Below are 18,386 nucleotides of genomic sequence, written 5' to 3'. Positions count from 1 at the left end.
AAATCAATTTATGGTTTGCACGTAATTAAACATGAAATGACTTGCTTTTCTGTGTAATGTGAAACTGGTTATTACATCGAGGTTTCAATAATGTAGAAAGATTGTGAGAAAATCTATGTAATCTTTGTCAAATCTTCAGAACCAGCTGTGTGGGAATATGTTTGCTGTGTCTTGCCCAGTGGCACTTCAGCAGTGCAAATGTTTGTCTAAAAACTGTCGCGATGCAGTCACCAGTGCAAAAATACTGTCCAGTACATCAGTGCGTTCTGTGTTCTGATTTTGTGTTTTTTATTGTTTTTAATGGTTTTGGCTGAACGTCACCCATCAGAAAAGGTTTAAAGTCAGTGGCTGGAGATCACTGTCTGTTGGATCTGAACATGCTTTCTGGATCGTAACATATTAGCTGTAATGGTACAAATGTTTTTGCACTCCTGTGTTTACATCACGTTACAAGTCAACATTTTGATTCTAATCTGGTTTCTTGAAAAATTCGGCATTCACTATCGCCAAGGTACTTTACAAGCAGCTTGTCCTGAGGCGTCAATACCGAGGAACCCAGGATGTACTACACTGGAGATGTTTGTTTTCTCTTGTATTGGGAGACTGAGGTGAAATGCTGTATGTAGCTTCCTTCCTGTCTCGTTGTCAGGAACCACACTGAACCCTGATTTAACCTCTGCACACAGGTTACTGTCAACAGTGCTCACAGGCTTTTGGTTTTAGTTCCAACTTGATTGTAATCAGCATTATTAATTACAGCTGCACAAGTCAGTTTTTAACCTACTTTAGGCCATAACAAGCACAAAAGGACACATTTGACACATGAGAATCTTACATTTATTTCATTCACGTGTAACCAAACTAATACTACATGTGGGCGTCGTGGAGCAGCCTTTCATGTAGCACTCATTCAAAGTGGTGTCCATCCTGAAATAGTGAGGTGTCTACAGACTGTGACATTCACAAGTCAGTATACAAGTATAAAACATCTTCAGCGTGCATGATTCATCTGCGCTGCTACAGTTGACAATTATGTATCATGTCGGGAAATGAAGTCTTGTATTGATCGGTGCATCATTTCATGCAGCGTTCTGGTTGGTTTGTTAGTGGACGCACAGCAGGTCGTAGCAGCAGTTACTTTGTGAGATTGTTTCTGACACCGTCAGATGGCTGGTTGTAAAACCAAAACAGCAAGCTACAGCTCATCTGTGGATTTGACCCTCTGTAGTTGAGTTAAGACTGTTGATCCACTACAATTGCTACTGTTTCATTAAATAAAAATTCATTTTGTTCAATTCGTCACATGCGTCACAGACAGCACGGATTAGAAATACAGCTATTAACTGTGTCACATAAGGTGGAAAAAGGCTCAAGGGACAGAACTGTGTCCCTGCGTGAGGTTACACTATTGCTGGCCTGTGTGATTAATGAAATAAGCTATTGCAACATCAAGTCCAGTTTATTGGTAAATAATAAGAGAACCAAATGTCCTCACATAGAACGATGAAGTAATTATTCGGCCGTCAGGATATTTCACTTCTGCAAGAGGCAGAAAGTCCACACTATACAAACATAGCATGAACATGTTCATGGGTGCACATTGCATGTTCAATGCGCTGCGTCTGTGTGCACAGTCATGTTTGCCTATGTACACGGTGAGAGTTTGTCCCAGACACACGGCGCAGTGTGTCGTCTCTTTCAGTATTTCCTAACCACGTCCTGGAAAAGGCGAGCTAGACCTGTTTAGCCACCTATTTCCAGTAATGCCCCTCCCCTGCTTCTTTGTCTCCTCCCTCTTCCCTCTGCTCGCTCCCCCCTCCCCTTCCTCTAAAGCTCATGCATGCACGCACACTCACACACGCACACACACTCTTTCTCTCACTGCGAGTGGTTGCTGACAACACCAGCATCCGGTCACACTGCACCTGAATGAACGCGCCTTTATTTCACCAAATTGGCTGGGGGTTACTACAGGGCTCACTTGTCATTGATGTATTGAAACAACAAAGGCGTGTGTACAAACCCGATAATAGAAAGTGAAGTGGATTTATTTGAAATTGTGTGAGTATGATGCCTAATTCTATGTCTATGTATACAGTCACATTACATTCTAGTTATATGCACACTACCTGGAGTTTATGACTACATATAATCAGAAACATAAGTGTAAGCATGATTTCTTGTCTTATTGCAAGCAAAGTTCTTGCATAAAGTAAATGTATCACCATCAAACCAAGTTCAATTTTTAAATCCTTCTGAACGCTATCAACTCATCGAATGATGCCCAAACAATATCATAACCACACAACGTCCTCTTTTCCACCTACAGTATAAGATCACTGAGCTACAATCTCTTTATGCAATATGGAAAATAGTTATTAATTCCATTCTCTGAGTGCAATTTCACTGATCCTACAATTTGCAAGCTTCCTGCAGCACATTTTAATTATAGACAATGTGTCGCTAGCGAGATCTAAGTCATGTCTCACAGGGAAAATCCCACAAAATCTTTATGGGAATGTTTAATCAGAAAGGTGTAGCTGTGTACAACAGGTTACTGGGGATATATGTAGCTCTGCTTATCTTATTCTACAGTGAGCACACAGGTGCGTAACTAGTCGGGAAAGTTCAACTTGGCATCTAGATGTAACTGAGCCAGATTCTTGCTGGACTCTCACAAAAGGGAGAAACTGCTCGTCAGATTTTGACAGCTCTTTCACACCTATTTTTCATCCCTGACCTCTCCATATACCTCTACATAGAAATACGTAGAAGTCGGTTTTTGTCACTTTAGCTTTTGGCCTTTCTGGCCCCACCTTTTTCATTTTATAATATTTTTGTGTTTTTTATGACTGTGTACTTGTTTCCGTGTTAATTTTAAAGATATATTGTTTTAAAGAAATAAATACATATGTGGCCATTATCAGAAGAACCTTTTAAGGGCCTACATCCTAAAAGATAATTAGCCTAGATCTCCCTTAAAATGTTCACATCAAAGATATAGACAGATTATGAATAATGACAGTATTTGATGTCATCCTATTTAACCAGCATAAAAAATAAAGATTTTCCAACTTACTCAGCCATCACATATTTTTTCTCAGCTTCACAGTTCTATAATTACATCTGACCTTTTACACTGAGATAAAACAGAACCTGACAGATCATATTTTCTCTAATAACAACAGATGTTGTGTTGTCTTGTTTGACGCTGCAGTCACTCACTGTATTTCCTCTTTTGACAGACACACAGCTGTATCAGCACACTGTGCCGTGCATACAGTAGGTGACAAACACATGCAAACAGCAAATGAGCTCTGAATGTTCCACCAATATTTTCTGACAGTTCCACTTTTTTACATTAACCTCCATCTTCCTCTGTCATGTATACTTGATGCAACACCCTGCGTGCGCAGCCTATAGAGAGCACACACGCACACACACACACACACACACGCACAACACTCACAAAGGGGGAACTGGTGTTTGTGAAAAGTACCCACTTTCAGGCCAATCCAGCGTGCTGCCCGGCAAAAATACACCATATAACCCGTTAGGAACAGTGGAATTTCAGTGCGATTGAAGGAATGCCGTGTCACGGTGAAGTGATATGTCTGGATGGACCAGTGAGCTAAATCTGAACTCAGGAACAGAAAGAGAAGTGACAAATAGAAGTGTCAGAGGAAGCTTCGGGATTATGGGAACTATCTTACTGTGTCAGCAGCCTTTTATGATTACTATCTATTGTGGTTGTATAAACACAGGAACATACAGGGTAAGTTTGTGGCTTCCCCAGAAAAGTTTTCTAATCTCTGTCTTGTATTTATAGTCTCCATTTTCTCTCAACGGGGAAGGTTTAGAGACAATACTAATAAAACGCTGGTCTGCAGATCATTTCTAATTTAAAGAAACAGTTGGCACTCGTTGATTTTATTGTGATATAAAATCAGAAGTGAGACCCGAGTCCCGAGTGAGTCCGACTAGCTCCAGTGTTTCCCCTCATCCCCAGTCAGTCAAGCAGGCTTCATTTAACTGTGATGATGATGTGAAAATCCTCACAAAGAACAGAAAGGATGTGAGAAAAGTCTGGCAAACAGACACAATTTATTAAAGCAGCATAAATTGCTGTTGGTCTGCTTTTCTATCACATTATGACCTCTTAGACTGTTTTTGTGATCCCTTGTTCCTCTCATGTTTCAATGTGTCTCTGTGCACAAGACCAGGTCCATGAAGTAACGTACTGTATTTTATAATTGGATCTGGTACAACTTGACTGAGCTACACCTCGCCCCCAAAGCCTTTAGGATGACCGTGTACACTGACTGCTGTAATGATCCTGTACTGTCTTAGACCTTGCTATGTCATCACAGTACAAAAGGTCACATGTGCAAACCCCAAATACCAGGACCATCATCGAGCACAAGCCAGCCCCCACGCACTGCGACATCACATACCAACACTTTGGATTCCCACCTATCACCTGGGATCCTGACAGCGTCATGTCACAAACAGCAGCCTCTCACTCACACACCTACATTGTGGCATCACAGAGGCATCTTCTGTCATCCTACCCAATAGAGAATCTACTGCGACGCCCTCCCCACACACACTCACACAACACTTGACATCACAGGGCTCCCTCCTGAAAACCACCACACCGCCTCTGCACTGGCTTGCTTGCGCTCATGAGAAGATCTCCTCACGCTCACAGCAGCTCAGTCAACAGCCGCCCCCTCATGAACCTCACTACAGGGTTAAATGCACGGCATGATTCAAGGGGGAAGCCATCCTCAAGCTGAGGTCACACGTCATTAGAAGACAAATCTCAGAGCTGACAAATCAGCAACAAACAGAGACTGGTGTAATGATGATGATGGTGATGTTTTAATAAGGGCTAATAGGGAGATCATGTAAATAATGTGCAGTTATATCTTGTGATGGAGCAGCCTGAGTCTGCTGTAGCCTGTTCATTCTGTGTAAATTCCATTTTCTAACTTCCTAGTGGAGCAAAATAAAAGTACAAACCAAATCACAATTTGAATATCAACTGAATGTGATATTCAAAGTGGTTAATATGATCGGACGTTAGTTTGTAAGATGCTAATGAAAGTATTGACATGTTGTACAGTGTGTCACAGAGAAGGGAAATTCCCTCCTGGTCCTGTTCCTCCATGTTCCTAACATCAATATGATAGAGTCTCATCTTTACTAAAAGTTACAGCACCCCCTGGCGGACAGAAGTAAAACAATACTTTTTGTTCTATTGTCTTCCAGGCCATAGTAATCGACTGTGAAAAACATGCAAGGTTGTTAATGGATTTAGGAAGTAATTTAAGCATTAGCAAAAAAAGAACATTAAATAAGAAAGAAAATAAATGAATTACAGATATAGGTACTATTTCCAGGTCTTTAGATTGAGTAAAATAAATAAATCTATCTACTACCGCTTATTCATGTCTAAGCACTATATTTGTGTAATTGTTGCCTTTAGGAGCAGTCGGAAAACACAAAAGTCAGCGAAAACTATAATTATCATTATATTAGTTTGAAGATTAATATCGTGGAATCTAAGAGTCTATCTAGCCTTTATGTATTTAAAAAAATCCACTACCGGAGAAATGTTTAACGTAATTTACATTCCCTTTATTTTCACGAATCCACACACGTACGCAGAAGTTACTATATCAGATACGGGACATTACGAGGAGCATGTGAAGGCGGCGGGACGCACAGTCAGTGTGCAGGATTGGTTTCGCGATCATTTTTATACTTTCTGGACAAATATTTCTCGATGGATTCACAGCCTCCCCAGAAGCCATGGGAACGACGATTTCCAGGAGCGATGCCTGCGCCTGTAAATTACAGGTAAAGGCGTGTTAGCTAGCTCACTATCGCAAAAACGGGTGTGTGTTTACTGAGTACGGCTGTTGTGGCTAACGTTCATGCTAAAACAGTTTCCTGCCATGACAACCAAAATGTGAAGTTAACGACAACATAACAACAATTATTGCAAATATACCAATTCATTTAGCAGTTAACTCTAGATGCCCTAAGGATAAACCACCGCCAGCGAAACAAATGTAGAAATAGTTAAGTTACTAGCTAGATAGGCCCAACGAGGCCCTGTCATGTGCCCTTGTTAGTGCACCGAGTTTGTTTCTCGCCAACTCCACCTGGAAACATGGAAACATGGAAACACCACAGAGCATTAAACTAAAAGCAGCAGCAGCGGTTGTTGCCTTTTAGTTCACTTCTCTGCTTTGCTGTTTACTCTGAAATATGTGATAAGATCAATTTTATTAATCCCCGAAGGGAAATGCAGCTGAGATTGACAGTCTGTTTGTAATTGCAGCAGTTTCATACCAGCTGGGTTCAAATATTATTTTCAGAGTATAAAACCAAAGGGTTTGCTAAGTTATGTGTAGTAATAATACAAATGTCCAAATATGTGCCTAATGTTCTGTTTTGATCTTTTCTTAAATAGATATACAGATTTTTTACCAGCTGCAGGCGCCTCCACTTCTGCTGGCCCTCCTGTCCTAACCAGAATGGTCCCCCCAGTGCCCCCTCGTCCTGTCCAGCAGTCTTACCGTCCATCCTACAGCTCTTTCTCCTCCTCTTATAGTCCATATGGGAGCTCTCTCTATGGTGGCTACAGTCCATACAGCTATGGCGGTGGCTATGGCGGTGGCTACGGCTTGGGAGGGTACAACCGCTTCAGCCACACAGAAGACATCGCTCCCAGCAGGTTTGTGCAGCAGGCAGAGGAAAGCAGCCGCGGAGCCTTCCAGTCCATTGAGAGCATCGTTCAGGCCTTTGCCTCAGTTAGCATGATGCTGGATGCCACCTTCTCTGCTGTGTATAACAGTTTTCGTGCTGTGCTGGACGTAGCCAACCACCTAACGCGGCTACGGGCACACCTCACTCGAGTTTTGTCAGCATTTGCTCTGGTTCGCACTTTGCGCTACTTCTACCGACGGTTACAGAGGCTGCTTGGGCGCAGGTCAGACGCAGAAGTAGAGGACCTATGGGCGGACAGTGCTAGTGATGCACTAGCTACTAGTACATCCAGAGGGTTTGGAGCAGGGATGGAGGATCAGACTGTCAAGTCCTGGCCAATATTTCTGTTTTTTGCTGTAGTTTTGGGCGGACCATACCTCATCTGGAAACTGCTAAGCACCAGCTCTGGATCAGAAGAAAATTGTGAGACTTTAACTCAGAAAACACAATTACACCACAGTTTCATACACATTTATGTGTTTAACTTTTGGAGCATTTCTGAAATCTGTTCCTTTGAGTGAAGATGTTTTCATGTTTTGTTTTGTTTTTTTTGTTTTCAGCCACTAACTGGGCCAGCGGAGAGGATGACCATGTAGTGGCTAGAGCAGAGTACGACTTTTCAGCTGCATCTGATGAGGAGATTTCTTTGCGGGCCGGAGACATGCTCAACCTTGCCCCTAAAGGTGAGAGTTCTTTATCATTTCTTTTTAAAGATCTCTTGGTTGCAATTATCCATAAATATTTGACTTTTGGAAAATAATGTCATAAAACTGGTTCACCCACAACAGGTGTGGGAGATTTCTTTTACAGTACATCAATGTCTTAAACTGGCATATAACTACATTGCTATTAAAAATAAACAAACAATTTTAAAGCAAGTTTCAGAATTATTTTGATTATAGAAGTGATTTATTTATATTTTTTCCAAGTCCAATGCATTTTTTGACAATGTCTTAAATATTTGTGTTTGGTATAAACAGGAAGTGAAACTGTGTTTTAAGTGGTAATAGTTGATTACTTCTTTTTTTTTTTTTTATGGACTCTACCAGCTAATCCTCATGGGATCCTCATGAACAAATGTTTTTTCCTGTTCATGAGGTGTTGTAAGTGCAAATATATCAAACAGCAGTTAAAATTGATCTTTTGAGTAACGCTTTCATCATCAGACTGTTAATAACAGCACTTTCCAAGGACTACTTTAATTGATTTGAAGTGGAGGCCCTCCATGTTCACAAGCTCTGATCATGACACTTTCTCCTCTGCTGTGTTTAGAACAACAGCCCAGGGTGCGTGGCTGGCTCTTGGCCAGCTTGGACGGTCAAACCACAGGGCTCGTCCCAGCCAACTACGTCAAGGTCCTTGGGAAGAGAAGAGGCCGCAAGCATACAGAGATGGAGAGGCTAGCTCAGGTTGAACAAGAAAACACACAGGCGTCCCAAACAACCCTGGCTGCACACCCACAGTCACATCCTGCCCACGCCTTTACCCCTGGCCTTGGTTCAGCCTCCACAGCAGCTTCCTCAGAGGAGCTGCTAGAATCAGTGTACAGAGAAACACCAGCTCCCTGCACTCTGGGAGCATCCAGTTCCAATATGCCTTCCAGCACAGTGCTAAACATCCCTGAGAAGACTGACCTGTGATGTTTGTGCATGTGTGCATATCTGTATGCAAGTCTGCGAGTGCTCTTAAAAATGGTTGGCTCAGTTAGTACCTATTTGCAATGTTTAACTCTGAAACTTGATAATTAGCTGACAGTAGATGGAGCTCATCATAGAATCATAAACACATCTGCTCAAAATCAGTGAACTTCTGGACCTTCTCATGATGTTATTTGTCAAAAATGGTTTTCATTTACCGTTTCCCTATTGAACGACTCTGTTTAGAATCAGTTTGTTTCAGGTTAGCAGGTTATCTGTACATGTCTTTACAGTCAGAGATGGCATAAGAAAGTTATTTGTTCTTTATATATGGTACACTGCTGTTCTTCAGATCATGTCAGACAAAAGATGTAATGTCTTTAGATTGTTTAACAACAGAAATGAGTATAACGTTTAAATTATTGAGGTGCACTGATACATCATCTGAATGATAGTGTAAGAACAATGGATTGTGTTTGATGCTCTAATCATGCCACCTTGTGTTTAGTGTTGGCTGTCTGAAGGCGACTTGCTCTTGTGTGTTGTCTTCTTTATGAAGCAAGTTGTGTTAGACTCAGAAAGGAGCTAATTTTGCACATTTCAACAGTTCATTATTCACTAAGTAATTTTGTAAATATTTAATATAATTATTTTGAAAATAAAAACGTTGAAAAATCTTTCTGTATTTTGTGTAATATTCTTTTGTGAGTTTTATGGGTTGAAGTTTGGATCATAGTAAATTGGATTTTCACATTAAGAGCCTGAACGTCATGATGTTTTTGATATAGTTTTATTTTACGTGTAATTTGAAAAGTCTGAGAGGTTTATGGCAGCTACGGAGGATTTACGGCCTGCGTCGCCAGGCAACAGGACGCTTAACCTGCTGCAGTGCGACAACGACTCAGAGCAAGAGTTACACATGTATCCAGAGTTTAGCAGCTAACTTTTTTATTTTTGCTTTAGAACTTGACTGTTAAGTTCGTATTTTGACAGTGTAGTCCGCCGGCAATGTTTCCTCTGTGTTAATTGGCTTAAAAATGTACTAACATCAAAGCTAGGGGGCTCCTTACTTAGCTAGCTGCTGTGCTAGCTAATTGAAGCGAATGCTGCCTTATGGGATATCGGACGTCCTGCTACAGATGAGCTGGATGGATCATTTTTGGATGTGTAGGGTTAAATAGAAATAGAAGTCAGAGTCCACCTTTTCCGCAAATATTTGCTATTTTGAACTAAGCCGCTGGGTGTGGATACTTTAAAAACAAAAAGCGCAGCATCAGTCAGTGGCTAACCGAGCAATACTATTAGCGTCGCGCGTCGCTTGTAAATAGGAGTTTACGAGCCGTGCCTGAAGGCAGCAGTTCCTGTCCCGCAAAGTTAGCTAGCATTAGCAATGGGTGCAGTTAGCCGGTAGGTGAAGAGCGCAGCATCAGCATCATCCACACACAATGACATAAAACATTCACCAGCATCACTGTACGTGGCGAAGGGGAGGAATAGCTCTGACAACAGATAAGTATGTCAACAATATTTGCTATCTATTGCCATTTTAGTTACGTGTAGAGATCTAACGTTAGCCGATTTAATGTGACCTAAAAGGAAAAGATATTGATGCAGCAGGAGGAGGACAGAGGGACTCGGCCTGCGCATCATCACTGACACCACTGAGTTTCTCTACTGTGCTCCTTGAATGTAGATATTATACATATCATAGACCTGTATCAGTAAGTGTATTTAAAAATGATAAAATCTTCGATCTCGTCTTGGGCTGCTCACATCAAATACCTGCAAATCTTTCAGGATGTTATGACCTAGGTGCATTTAGTGCTAAAAAATCACAGTAAGTTCGACTTTTAGTTGATGACGCATCACACAACCCCACTCAGGATGCTTTAAAAACATTTCACATCCAGTGTAGATCAGATTAATATGGAGTATGTGAACATATAGGACATCATAATGTAAATGAAAATGACAGGTTTAACCATGTTTATATGGAAACATGGCAACATCTCAAAAATTACATACAGTGACCTTTTGTGTGTGATTACCAGTGCTGTCATAGTTATTTTCTTATTATGGATTCATTGTTTGATCTATAAAATGTCAGATAATGACAGAAATGACCATCAAAAATTCCTAAAACCTAATCAAATGTCTTTTCTTGCCACACCAGTAGTCCAATATCCAAAGTTTACTATCACATTTGACAAATAACAAATCCTAACAACGGTAAACCAGAGTATTTCTTATATTCCAGCTTGAGCCATGATTAATGTAGCTGCCATTTATTTTCTGCCAATCAGCTAATTGATTACTTTTCAATGGGTATGTGCACTAGCTTGGATATGTTTGTTGGACAGATGGAAGCCCTCTTTGTTGACTCTTACCTCTTGTGTGTTATCTCTGTCCTGTAGAGATGAGCCGCTTCTGCTCAGATAACAATAACTTTCCCTATGACAACAACATCCTGGTTTTGGACATGGTGCTGGGCTCTCTGTGGGGAGTCCCCCAGCCCATAAACTGGGACAATGTAGCCAGGCTAGTTCCAGGATTCACATCCAAGGAGGTAACTGGGATGCTGGGTAACTATAAATGCTTCCATCCATCCATCCGGCCATCTGTCCTGTTATATCCCATCTGTCAATTCATCCATGAGTTGTTAACATGTGGCCTGACTTTTTAATAACAAATAATTATGATTTTATAATAATTATTTTTGCAGTGTGCCCGTCGATTTGAGGAGCTGAAGAGCATGGGGGGGTTTCCTCATGTTGATAACCAGTGCAATGCCCTAACAGAGGGAAACAACTCCCCTTCAAATGGCCTTTCCACACTGCTGGAGACAGGGGAGGTGATGGAGACCGGAAGCAGCCAAAGCACCAGCAAAGTTACAGGTCAGTCAGCACCAGCCTGACTGATAAATAACTGTTTGCTGCTATTACAGCTTAGCTTCATTTAAGTTCAAACACACTTTTGTTTTAATAGACATTATTAAGACAGGGTCTGCTCACTTTCATATTAGAACAATCAGGTGTATTAGAGCGGTATGATACAGATATGTGTGAGGAACTGTTATAATGTGCTGTTGTATGTGCTACTGATGGTGGCTGTTATTTGAAATGTGTGAGCAGGTTCCAAATCGATGTCCTTAGGAAGGGTTGGTGCTGTGGAGAAGAAAGAGAGGAGAGTCTCAATAGAAGAGGATGACAAACCTCAGAAACCACGAGAGTAAGTTGTAGTAGCTCATCTTCACTTAGTGCTTAGAGCTACTCTCCCCTGCAAAGAAGCAGTAAAAAGATTGTACTTTCATCTCTTTGTTACAGTCCCAACATGGTCATCCACGTGTGTGACGAGACCAAGAATCTGAAGCAGGACTTTGTTTGTCCCAGAGATCTTCTAGTTAAAGAGATGCGTTACTTCGCTGAGTACCTGTCTGTGGACTCCCAGAGATGGGAAGAGGTAGACATCTCTGTTCACTGTGATGTGCAGATCTTTGACTGGCTCATGAACTACGTCAGACGGAACTCTGCAGGAGAGGGAAACAAGGACAAACCTCGGCTCGGTAACATACTCAGAAAAACTGTAATGAATCACAGAAATCACTGAATGTGGCGTGTGTTTGGTGCGTCACTGGCTGCTTGTTCTGTGTTGTTTGTTGTTTGGTTACATGGTGTTTGTCGGTTACAGAGCCCAGCAATGTGATCTCAATCCTGATCTCCTCCGAGTTCTTGAAGATGGATACGTTAGTAAGTGTTGTAAAGTGTGACGCTGGGTGTGGTGATGCTCGGGCCTCTTGTTTTTCCAGTGTAACAGGGAGAACTTCAGTTGCTATTCAGAATGTACAAATTAAACTGTGGCGATGTTTTTTTTCCATGTATGACAACAACTTAATTTATGTTGAACAGATTTCTCTATATGCAGGCAAAGCAAGAGGCCTGTAGGTAGAGCTTTGTTAATTTGATGTTGCATGGATGTTAAGAGTATTTAGCAGTTCTTTAGAAAATGTTTTTGTAAGTTTTTTCATCACTTCTGTATTTATTCAGCCTTTTATTCAGGATCTAACTCTGTAGCAGTGATGTTTTTTTTTTTTTTTAGGTTTTTGTTAAGGTGAGATCATAGAAATAAAGTGCATGATCCCTTTCAAAGGCTTCTGTGAGATCTTTATGTGCTTGTCTGCGTTCAGGTGGAGGAATGCATCCAGTACTGCCACAAATACATGAGTGCCATCGTGGCTACACCCTGCAACATGAACTGCATCAACAGCAACCTGGCAACACGCATCGCTGAGCTGTTCAATCACAACGAAGCTGACGACATCAGGGACAAAAAAGACAAGTTCAAAAGGTAAGAAGATTTTAAAAAAGTGGAATCAGATGGAGGGAAAGAAAGTGAGCCTTGGTCGTACTAGACACTTTATCCTGACTTGAAATCGAGTCTCTTCTCTCCTCTTCAATACGACTGCTCTTTGATGATAGCTGGGCCTTTTCTCTGACTTATGTTCTTTAATGCATAAAAAATTGCAACAGCAGGCAGTGTTAGCTCTTTTTCTCACTGCTTGTTTCCTCTCACCTTCCACCCAAAGCAAATTGTTTCAGAAGAAAATCGAGCGTCTTTTCGATCCCAACTACCAGAGCAGAGATTCACCAAGAAACGCCTCTACCCTCTACAGGTGACGTGCTTCTCCCTGCCAAGAAAGAGCATAAATTAGTTCTGCTTCTCATTCTGCTACCTTCATTTTACATATTTCATTTCTTTGTCATACGTGTGCCGTCCCAGGTGCGGTTTGTGCTTTAAGCTGCTGACCAAAGACACGGAGAGGAGGATTTCTTGTGTCCCAGGGAAAATCAATGTTGACACTGGAGGAGACATTGTCTACACACACACCAGGTATTACAGCGGTGATTTGTTATGATTCCACTTCACAGTCGGTTTCTGTTCAAGGACATGAGTCATATAATCATAGCTCCTGTGTTTGTTTCGTTTATAACAGTAATACAAAGAGAATCACTGCAGCTGACTTTTGATGGCTAATGACTTTCATTTCTGTGTGTGTGTGTGTGTTTAGACAGAAGAGCTGGGACGTACATGAATACATCACCGGTCTGTATGAGGAGCTCAAGTCCTGGGTGCTGGTCTACTGGAGAATCTGGGGTACCATCAACTACCTCACCTGCTCCCGATGCCAACAGGTTTGTGTGTGTGTGTGTGTGTGTGTGTGTGTGTGTGTGTGTGTGTGTGTGTGTGTGTGTGTGTGTGTGTATTTCATAACTGTATAGTGAGAGAGAAAAAACACTGCCCAAAGTACAGTATAAGTGGAAGGAGAAACAAGACCTTGACTCTATGAAGATGAAATATTTACCAAGTCATTTATGTACGGTGTGTGTGTGTGGATGTAGGTGTTTGTGTGTGCAGAGCTGACCCATTGCAAGTACCACCCAGACAGTGTTCTGTACCCTGGGCTGGGTGCTGAGAAAGGCTGGCATGGTGCAGGAATGTACCCCTGCTGCAACCAGAGGGTCCTCCGCTTTGACCCCACAGCTATGCCCAAGGTATGTCTGTGAAGACACTCACTGACATTATGCATTCTCTAGCCCCCAGACCTTAACCATCAAACTCTAACCTAAAAAAAACTCTTCATTAAACAGCAATTTGCCTTGAACATTAGCCAGGATGACCTCACAACAGTCACAATCCTAAAACCAAACATTAACCATCAAACCCGCCCTTTGAAAGTGAGTCAGAAAGGGAGGATCAGCCAACATGTCCTCACACCCAAACACACACACACTTCCTTTTTTGTGTGACAGTATCATAACTGTGCAGTATCAACACCAATGTTCTGTTGGCAGCTCTTAACCAAACAACTCATCTAGTTGCAAGTAGTCACTTGCTAAAGAATACTTTTTATATTTTATATCAAATATTTAAATTAAATTTATTTATACTTTTTCCACAATGCTCTTCTTATAAAATAAGAAAATAAATAATCTGACCAGTGAATTTCCTGCATCCAGTGCATGTTGGGATCGCTACTGACCCTTAATATTCTGAAAACCTGACACACACACATTAAACAGTGTGATCACGTGCATGTTAGTAGTGATGTAGCTCTGTTGTATTTACAGTATTGCAGAATGTAACTGGGGGACATTTTTATTTGTAGCCAACAAACAGAATGTTAGGTTGTTCAGCTTGTTGCCTCTCGGACAGTCTTTTTTTTCCCCAGTTGATCCAGATGTTCAGCGTACATGCAGATATTTGTGGCTGAAACACACACACACACACACACACACACACACACACACGCAGTAAATACCAGGCTGAATACAAAATGTGTTGTTACTCTGTCTGTCTGTCTCTGTCTGTGTTTGTGTCCAGGGTTGTAAAATGCGAGACCACATAGTGAACGTGCCAGACGAGGAGAACTGCGACGAGGCGACCGCGGCCCAAATCAGAGTGCTCAACGACCTTCTGCTGCACAGGGACGCAGTGTGTTTGTCCAATACGCCACCCGCAGACAGGTGAGCACGAGTCAAAGGATCATCTGTGTCATTTCTTGCAGTGTGTTTTGTTTTCTGACGATGTGTCTGTGTGCATGTCAGCACCGAGGAGAGTCCACCCAGTGCAGAAAAGCTTCAGGACTGTGATGTGCTCCTGGAGCCAACACTGCTCGGACCTCTGAGAGGAGACGGCAGCACTGTAAGCCTTTCTGTCAGCTGTCTGATGTTCCAAGTCTGATGCTCTTCTTCTTCTGACCTCTGCTGTTTTCTCTTCTCCTTGACCAGTTTTCCCTTTTGAAAAACTGGAGTCTGCAACTGGTAGGACCTTTCCCTTTTCTCTTTGGCATATATATATATATATATGTGTATATATATATATATATATATATATATATATATATATATATATATATATATATATATATATATATATATATATATATACAGTATATACATATATATATAACTTATGTGCTACGTGCTTAACTCTGTCATGTGGCTTTCAGAGGCAGCAGTCTCTCCTGTCAGAGGATGAGGAGTACACCACAGGGTCAGAGGTCACTGAGGACGAGGTGGGAGATGAAGAGGAGCTGTCGAAGAAACAAGGTGGAGTAGCCGTGTAGCTATTTGATCTCAGCTGGGTCATATGGCACACTTCCTGTTTGGTGCTTCAGCAGCAACTGCAGCTGAGTTACCTTAATGACGGTTTAGTCTAACAATAGAAATGATTAGTTAAATCTTGTTGGTTTTATCTTTAAGGAATTTACAGGAAGGGATTTGAAAAAAATACACGAAATGACTTTCTTCCAAACACCAAGCTTGAATCATGTCAGTACACAGCTGCCAAAATCTGATACACAAGTGCGTTTCCAAAATGTATTAATATAACCAACGTCATGTCAAGGTGCTAAGTCTTGATCATGACCTTAAAAAAGACCAGCTGTGGTCAAAACGTTGGTCATATCAATAAATGATTAAACTGTCATCTGTATGTTGCCATGTTACCAGGTTAGGATGCTGGTCTGTAAACTTGATGATGATAATAATGGATATGTTGGTACAATTCAGATGCTGATATGAGATTTACTTGCCATCATTTAAAAGCATAGCTGTCTTGTTTGACACTGACAAACTGACAGTTTAATTTTTATTGTGTAAAGTGTATGTGATTAAAAATCCTATTTTTTTTAGTTTGATCTGTTTTATCTGTTTATTTTCCACGTTATCTGAAACATTCACCCCAGTGCAGTGATAAAAGTGGACGTGTTGCATCAGTCTGTCACACAACACAGGGTGTCTCCAGGCTGTCGTTTGGTGACTCATTCACCTCTGACATCATAACTAATGTTTATTTGCATTGAATGTTTTCTGGGGGAGGGGGAACTTAACACTGAGTCACTGCCGTAGTTGAAATAATAAAAATGATTATTCCCACCTTTCTTCACCTCTGTTATGAACATGTCATTGTTCCGGACCTTAATGTTTTTAGCAAACCGAAACTAAAACATTGGCTGTGTTTGTCCAGCAGGTGGCGCCAGGAGACGGCGTCAGCACAGTGATGATGATGATGATGATGATGATGCTGTTGTTGTTGTTGTTTTTCTTCTTTACCAGCTGCTAAGAAGGCCAAGAAGGCCCACAGGCCGCTGAAGAAACAAATGTCTTCCCCAAACTTCCAGCGCAAAGAGAGAGCAGAGAAAGTGAGTCACTGATTTTAATAAGGAGTAAAAAACAGAAACATTGTTTTTCACACGTGATGCTGGAACAGCATCTGTCAGAAACGTCTGGTAGTTGTGGTGACTTTTTCACATTAGATACCCATCGTTTATTAATCCAAGCAAAACTAATTTGTACTTACTTAACTCTCGATTTATACATGACTACTTCAAAACATCTGCTTGGTTTGAACATCATGTCCCTTAACTGCTCACACAGCCAGAACCACTGTGGACTGATTTGTTCCATTTAGACGTTGCGTGACTTTTTACTGTGTTGCTCGCTCACGCTCACAGCAGGTACTTTTCTCTCTTTCAGTCACAGACGAGGGACAACACACCTTTCACGTGAGTTCACCTGTTCATCACACCGTCCTCGTACATGTACGACGCACTACCTTGTGACAAATTTCTCTCCCACATTAGATATGTATCCATCTCCCCCTGTAAAGATAAGAAGTGTACATTCCCCGTTATGTGTATTGAATTGTAAACACTGTGCTCTGTATTTTTATAGAGTGAGTGTCCAGAAGAGTAAGTGGGACAGCTCTCGCTCCATGCGCTACAACCAGGACGCTCAGAGGGAGGAAGGTAAAACAGGACTCTACGGGAGAAGAATGTTAATATGTTTATATTTTTAGGCTTTATCAAGTATGTAGCACACTCACTCAACTCTGACTTTCCTCTCTTCTTATTTGATCACTTGTTGGGAACCAGACCAGCGTCGTATGGTGGAGATCATCGGCTACCTGACCAAGATGAGATTTGGAGACCAGGAACAGAGCAGAGCTAAAGACAATAAAGAGGTCTGCACATGTGTGCGTAGGTCTGAACTGATGTCATATCGTCATGGTTGGTGTTGAATTGTCAGCATGTTGTCCACGTTTGTGCAGCTGCCTGATGTCAGATTGTTTTTGTTCTCGACTGTGTGTGTGGTGTTTGTGTGAAGCCTGCAGGGGGAATCTACGCCAGGCTGGAAGGCCAGTTTAAGAGCACTTCTCAAACTAGACAGAGTTCAGAGAAGACACCCAGGTACTGTCCACAGTGCTGCCTCACACACACACACACACACACACACAAATATTTGCTCTTTTATTTTTTTAAATCCTGTATTCGTTCGGTTTCTTGTCTCTCTGGTTCTGCAGATCTAAAATACGCTACGCTCAGATCCGTACAACATGAATGAACAGAAAAAACTGATGAAGAGTCAAAAGGAAGAACGGGGAGGAGCCGAGATCCTGCTGTCTGGCAGCCTCTCTCACACAGTTCCCACTTACAACCCAGCTGTGGACTCTCCTCACCCACTCCCCCTGTGTTACTCCACCCACCCACTCACTCACCCCCTCTTCTCTGCTCAACTCAGGTGACTATGTATGGATCACCATTAACCACGCCCTCCGTCACTCACTTAGCTGTTTGTTTGAACTCTGAGCACTTTGACTTCGCTTCTTCAGGTCTTTGTGAAAGCAGACGTGTTGGGGTTTCTGACTTTCGTCTTAGCTGAACATATGAATGGTTTTGATCCAGTAACCTCGACACAGATGCTACAGTTGTTGTCAGTTCTAGAGAAACAGATAGAGTTCAGGTCGCTTGTCTCTTTAATGTGACTCTACTGCACCACGCCAGGACTAATAAAACATGAATGAGGCCTTTTTGTTGATGTGTTCATTCCACTCGCCGTCCACTGGGTGGCAGCACTTCACCTGCGAGGAGATCTTGGACTCTTAACACGTCAACTTTACCCCAGTTTGACC

At 41.7% G+C, this 18,386-nt stretch overlaps 2 protein-coding genes across 6 annotated transcripts; both read left to right on the top strand.

The window, feature by feature from the left end:
* Nucleotides 1-5,712: 5,712 nt before the first annotated feature.
* Nucleotides 5,713-9,088, top strand: pex13 (peroxisomal biogenesis factor 13). The gene is made up of 4 exons (XM_026356933.1): nt 5,713-5,865; nt 6,485-7,203; nt 7,341-7,463; nt 8,053-9,088. The coding sequence occupies exons 1-4, from the start codon at nt 5,792-5,794 to the stop codon at nt 8,418-8,420; spliced, it is 1,284 nt and encodes a 427-aa protein (XP_026212718.1). The 5' UTR covers nt 5,713-5,791; the 3' UTR covers nt 8,421-9,088.
* A 207-nt stretch (nt 9,089-9,295) lies between these two features.
* Nucleotides 9,296-18,274, top strand: kiaa1841 (KIAA1841 ortholog). Of its 5 annotated transcripts, none has more exons than XM_026353799.1 (21): nt 9,296-9,930; nt 10,832-10,983; nt 11,140-11,311; nt 11,549-11,645; nt 11,741-11,979; nt 12,105-12,163; nt 12,601-12,761; nt 13,000-13,086; nt 13,194-13,304; nt 13,483-13,606; nt 13,814-13,966; nt 14,796-14,938; nt 15,020-15,116; nt 15,203-15,235; nt 15,424-15,523; nt 16,532-16,617; nt 16,952-16,980; nt 17,150-17,223; nt 17,350-17,438; nt 17,582-17,664; nt 17,778-18,274. In XM_026353799.1, the coding sequence occupies exons 2-21, from the start codon at nt 10,834-10,836 to the stop codon at nt 17,812-17,814; spliced, it is 2,124 nt and encodes a 707-aa protein (XP_026209584.1). In that variant the 5' UTR covers nt 9,296-9,930; nt 10,832-10,833; the 3' UTR covers nt 17,815-18,274. The 5 variants fall into 5 exon arrangements, with proteins under 5 accessions (XP_026209584.1, XP_026209582.1, XP_026209585.1 ...); XM_026353797.1 differs by having other exon boundaries at nt 17,350-17,450; XM_026353800.1 differs by having other exon boundaries at nt 17,350-17,454.
* The last annotated feature ends 112 nt before the right edge of the window (nt 18,275-18,386 follow it).

Source organism: Anabas testudineus, chromosome 15, assembly GCF_900324465.2.
Source record: "Anabas testudineus chromosome 15, fAnaTes1.2, whole genome shotgun sequence".
In the NCBI taxonomy this organism is placed as follows: Eukaryota; Metazoa; Chordata; class Actinopteri; order Anabantiformes; family Anabantidae; genus Anabas; species Anabas testudineus.
The sequence above is the reverse complement of the archived record's forward strand: the minus strand, read 5'-3'. Positions and strand labels throughout refer to the sequence as shown.